The 5827-nt window shown below is 36.1% G+C and overlaps 1 protein-coding gene across 9 annotated transcripts; it reads left to right on the forward strand.

The window, feature by feature from the left end:
• Positions 1–1785: 1785 nt before the first annotated feature.
• LOC110868169 (sodium/pyruvate cotransporter BASS2, chloroplastic-like) lies at positions 1786–5283 on the forward strand. 9 transcript variants are annotated; one of them, XR_004891750.1, is made up of 7 exons: positions 1786–2411; positions 2993–3157; positions 3839–4164; positions 4249–4362; positions 4475–4537; positions 4812–4878; positions 5010–5283. XR_004891750.1 is itself a non-coding variant. In XM_035989612.1 (6 exons), the coding sequence occupies exons 2-5, from the start codon at positions 3095–3097 to the stop codon at positions 4872–4874; spliced, it is 303 nt and encodes a 100-aa protein (XP_035845505.1). In that variant the 5' UTR covers positions 1788–1934; positions 2993–3094; the 3' UTR covers positions 4875–4878; positions 5010–5283. The 9 variants fall into 9 exon arrangements, 5 of the variants coding, with proteins under 5 accessions (XP_035845505.1, XP_035845502.1, XP_035845503.1 ...); XR_004891751.1 differs by having other exon boundaries at positions 1787–2411; positions 3971–4164; XR_004891752.1 differs by having other exon boundaries at positions 1788–2411; positions 3839–4010.
• Positions 5284–5827: the final 544 nt, after the last annotated feature.

Consider the following 5827-nt stretch of genomic DNA (forward strand, 5'->3'; position numbering starts at 1 on the left):
TAAAAATTTAAAGTTTTGAAACATAAACATCAAAACACAGAAGCAAACATTTTTAAGGTGTGTTAGGTTCTTCACGTCACTTGATCTTCATCCGTAACCTTAAGGTGAGAGTAGCCTATCATTTAAAATAATTCAGACGATCCGTAATTTAAGTATATAAACGAAACCCTTAAAAAAAGAAAAAGAAATATTTTTTTTTCTGAATTAGAGGTCCTCGCGTGTCGCACAGAGTTGATTTGTCTCTCTCGCGTGACGCGAGGATGACCAGTTGACCAGGCTTATCCGCGTGTCACGGGAGGGCAGACATTCCAGCAGCTCCAGCTAGCTAGCTAGGCACTTTCCAAGTCTTAACCAATTTTCACCATTTTCACTTAATTCACATCCAATTCAATCCAACCCGAATTTATTCACTTGGGGTTTCATTCTTTAACGTCTTTAAACTATAACCCACTACCCGGACCCATAAATCTTGGGTTATTCACTCTTATTATTCGTTTCGGGTTTATTACCCATTTGACCCTTTATAAGACTTTAAGCGCTATAGCTCAAGTTATCTAATTCCTTGGCAAAATTTTTCATTATTTTTCCTGACCATAATCATAGTCATGGTGGATTTTTCTTAATAATAATCATGCATTGAAATGCCATATTTTCATTGATTGTCTTATTCGTTTGATCCGTTATGAGATTTAGGCTATTTAGCCTAAATCATCCACATTCTTTCATCAGAGTTTTCTTATCGTTTTACAATCACGATCAAAGATCATGGTTGACGACTTGGACAATACCTCGGCTTCTACGACCCCACGGGTCGCTTATACATTGGTTTTACTTGTCGCTTATACCTTGGTTTTACTTGACCTCGTGGTTTCTCTCCACCACGGGCGACAAACATCAATGGTCCATGGAAATGTTTATTTCATTTGGGCAACACATCCGCTTCTATGACCTCGCTGATCATTTGTACTTCGGTTTTACATGCCTTAGACGCAATTTATCTAAAACACATTTTCCTTACTCAGTCAAAAGATTCGACAAAGAACTCTTTTAGAGTTTTATCTTAGTAACCAAAATCAATTAATTAATAACAATATCATAACATCCTAGCTACGTACCTCAAAGCTTCCCTTCTGAATGAGCTTCTTTCTTGGCTTGGATTCCCGACGCCTCACTTGAGTTATCTATTGGTTTAACCCCAAATGATCACTATCATACATTCCACTCATGTCCCCTCAAATGAAGGATTCACTAGTAAGCATTCATAATACTTCCATCAAATTTCTAGCCAAGTAGCAATCTAAGTTTTTCACATAGGCATTTTCACTTAGATGGATTCACTAGTAAGGCCCGTGTTGTAAAGTAGGCACAGTTCAATAATTAGTTTTCAAATTGAAGCGTTGACCCCTAGCCTAACCATCCAAGTAGCCAATACTTACGTAGCATTAAGCATACCCTACTACTCAACAATACAACCATACATGGTAAAATACCGAATTTGTGATTTATCATCCGAAGCAAAGTAGCTAACAAAATTGATGGCTTGGCATTAGAAAAGCAGAAACGACAAAGACAAAGGGTTTGTGTTTTAATTGAACGATTATGATTGACAAAGGTTTACTCTCATCACTACAAGGAAAACTAGCAATAGCGGCGACCTCTTTAGCGACGACTTCCAAAAAGTCGCCGCTAAAACTCCTATTCGTGTCCTCTCCTTTTAATCAATCCCTAACCGTTTGATCATAAGGCAATCTAAGGGCTGGTGTTTTATTAGAGCATGTCGCTTATCAAAACCATTGGCGGGCTGGAGATTCACCCATTCCCTCCCAAATCACACCAGTACCGCTTCCCCAAACCCTAGATTGACGCCGCACCATCTCGACGGACCACCTCCCTGGCGCCGCCGTACCACCTTCTCAGCACTGCCGGACCTCCAGATACTTTTCCTCTTCCTCTTTAGTGTTGAATCTATATTTTTGAACCATGTTTCAGAACATTAGGCTTGGGTGTTAGTAGGGCCGGCTCAAGGGTAAAGCTGCTAAAGCCCTAGCTTTGGGCTTCCTTTCTTCCATGCCTCCGTTTTACGATTTACTTCATGTATACTAACTAATCGTATTGGGCTCTGTGGTTGAGACTTGGGAAAAAAGATTAGTGAACATGGGGGTGGGGGTGGAAATAGAATCGTCAGGAACAGTAAAGTGTAAATCGGAAACGAATTTCGAAGTTCCAACTACAACTTGTTCTGTGTTCTTTCTCAACTAAATCGAAGTTGTTCTGTTGTGCTTTGGAATCGGAATTGTCAAATAGAAGGTTTTATGTTCTAAGGTCCCTGTTATGCTTTTTCTTTAGTAATTGAAGCCTAGTTAACAATTTCTGGCCGGTGATTTTGTAGAGAAGTGTTTCAAGACTTGTAGGTACCCTTTTGTTTATCCAGTAATCTTCAGAGATGTGTTTAATAGCAATAACCATAGCTAAAGTAATTTGCGGTTGCACATATGTTACTGATAAGATCTTTTTGTTTTTTTGACTTTTTTTAGATTCTAATTAAAAGATAAAGACACATGCTATTCAAAGACAGCGTTATTATCTCTATTTTGATATAAGAACCACCTTCTAATTTATTTTGATGCTCAAGTTATGACAGTAACTAGCTTAAAGTTTTTTATTTGGGGTTCATTTGGATGAAAAGTCATCAAATTATGGTTTTATTTTCTGTAAAAAAGTCATCAAATTATGGTTTTATTTTCTGTAAAAGGATAATATGATGTTTAGATGTTTGTCGGTTGTTTCGAGGTGAATTTTTGTCTCGCTATAAAGTGATTTCATCATGTTATGGATAGCACCTTCATAAGTAAATATATACCTACAAAAGTCATTGCAATCTACAATGCTCTGTTTTGATTGGTTGACGCTTGTACGTGGCATTAATAGAATACCTGGGTTTTTGGCTGTTCACGCGTGTTCGATTAACTCATTTTGTGTTTATTTTCTCTAGGTTCACTCAGAGTTGGAGCATTATGTGACCAGTTGCTACTACAAACTTTGCCATATTTACATTAAAAACACATTTAGACACTCCTCTATATAAAATACAGACATGGAATTGAACCGTCAAGCTGCCACGATTGAACCCCGTCAAGCGCACCACAGTCGAACCCCGGTAAGTAATCCTTTATCTATCTTTTATAGTTTCTGATATGGCATATGGTTATGCAATGTCGTGTAGGATGGTGTTAATTAGCGGTGTCCACAGTATCTAATGGCCAATGTGTTGAAAAAATACCCAAACCGACCCAAACAGAATAAGGTAGGTACAATGGTTGGTTCGTCAATTCTTATGAGATCGGGTTCGAGTTGGTTCGGTCCAAAAACCGAATACAACCCGAAATAAAGAATATGGACCTGAAATAACCTTTACACAATTTTTTTTTTCGATAATTTCTGAGGTAAATAACATAGAGCTCCATAAGTGCACATGTAAGGTAAATAACATAGCTTGGGTCTTTGACATTATAACTCGAGGTGGCAAAACGAGCCGGTTAGGGTCAAAATAGGTAATCTTTTTTATATTTTTAACTTACTTTTTATTTTTTTGTAAAAAGATGGTGTCATATGTGATTAGTTGTAAAAAAGTCCTTAGGTTGACTTGTAACCCATTGGACATGTTTTTTTTTCAAAGATAAAACTAGGGGGTTAATCGTGTCGGGTAGGGCTGGAGTGTTGTAGGACACGAAAATTGAGTAATTTGGAGACGATCCGTTTAACCCGTCTGCCTAAACATGTCAAATGGATTTGCTGGTAGCTGTAAATGTGTTAATTAGGTTGGTGGGTTGTAATACAGGTTGGCGAGTCGAAGGTTAGTGGTTCGACTTGTCCAATTAAATGGGTTAAACAAGTCAACCAATTTATCAAACGGGTTAGATAGGCGATATTTCCCTCACTCGAATTTGAATGACATGTGATGGCTGATCAGAATGAAGAAGGAATCTAATCGGAATGAAGAGGCGGAATTGGTAAAGCTCTGCTACAAGCATATCATGCGTGTTGTAATTAACTGCTTCTGGTTAGGAACTGATCGGAGCTTCATAAAAACATAACGAGCCGAGCTCGAGCCTAGTCGGGCTTGGCTCGGCTCGTTTACACCCCTAGTCAACATGATGCGTGCAGGTCAAGAGTCAACATGTTTCTATATATTGTAATTTACAATAGTAAAATGTTAGTTATATTTTTATCATTTGAATCAACATGCAGGTTACTTGGTTAGAAACAGACCTTTTTACCGTTGGCTTGGGTTTTCTCATGCTTTCAATGGGACTTACGCTAACATTTGAGGATTTCAGACGTCGTTTAAGGAATCCATGGACTGTAAGCATTTCCTCTCTGTTTTTTTTTTCTTTTTCGTTTTTTTTTTTTTTTGTTTGTTGGAGTTTATCTTCTGTATTGGATATCAAAGAGGAATATGTTTTCGGTTTTTTAGGTTGGCATAGGGTTTATTGCTGAGTACTTGATCAAACCTTTGTTGGGATTCTTCATTGCAATGGTACGTGACAATGCCTATGGATATGAGTATTAACTATTAACTAAAAAAGGTTACATGAACTGCACTTATTGTGAATATTGAGGTCAAATGAACAAAAAATATATTTTCATCTTTAAATATGAGCTCGTTAAATATTTACAAAGCTGTAATTACCATGTCAAAATATTTGATAAATGCTATGAGTTAGACAATGTAGATGCATCTTCATTTTTTTTAGATTTTACTCTGTTTTTGGGTTGTGTTATTGATATAAAAACTTGAATTGTATCCACAGACTCTAAATGTTGCAACTTATATATCGAAAGGAAATCTAGCACTTTCTCTTCTCTTCTCATGACAACGTAAGCTTCCGTCTCTTGTTTAATATAATCTTTGTTGTAGAGTATAATCCAATTGTCCAAAATATAACCCATTTAGTGCTTGTATTTATATAAAGAATTCTAACAAGCAATCTTTATGTCGGTGTTTCCAGATGTTCGACTATTGGAGCTATTATCATGACACCACTGTTGACTAAACTTCTAGCTGGTATTTTGGTTCTGTTACGCGGTTTCTTTTTGTGGCATTTGCTCTTATTTTTGGTTCTGTTTGCGGTTTCGAACTAGTTAGCGTTTGTGTACTTTTATATATATATATATATAGATCAATGGTTTGGTATGTATTTGGAAAACCGAAAATAGCAGTAAAGCGTTTGTGTACTTTTATATATATACGAGTCAGTTAAAAAACTGATTTTATATTTGCAATTGCCCCGTTGTTTTCTAGGGTTTCAAAAAAAAACATTAATTTATGTTGATTTAATATTTAGTTCATGTTTTTAGGTCTTTTAAATTTTGTAAGCGAGAAGTTTTTGAACCAAATTCGAAGAACGAAGTTGCTTAACTTAATTTGGTGACATCTGAACATAACCTAATAAGGTACCTATTTTTTTTAACCCTTTTATAGTCTTATATACTCATAGACATAAGGGTTGTTTGTTAATGAGTAAAAATTTATATTTGTTTTTTAATTTAGAAACTCCATAACATTTTTTTATAAAGAAAAAAACCATGTTGAAATATTCCATCTAGTCTTTATTTAGTGAACTATGTTATTTCATCAATGTTTTTTAACTGACTCGTATTTTGCCCACCCTCCAAAAAACTTATGTATCAATCACCGGTGACCGCCATAAACAAATGGAACAAAAAGGTGCTACAAAAGTCGCTTGAAATCGAATGAGAGGTGAAGGATTTAGAAGCTTGATTATGAACGAATTCACAATTTAAGCAGATCTTGGATTCACGATAA

This window comes from Helianthus annuus, chromosome 4 (genome assembly GCF_002127325.2).
Source record: "Helianthus annuus cultivar XRQ/B chromosome 4, HanXRQr2.0-SUNRISE, whole genome shotgun sequence".
Taxonomy (NCBI): Eukaryota; Viridiplantae; Streptophyta; class Magnoliopsida; order Asterales; family Asteraceae; genus Helianthus; species Helianthus annuus.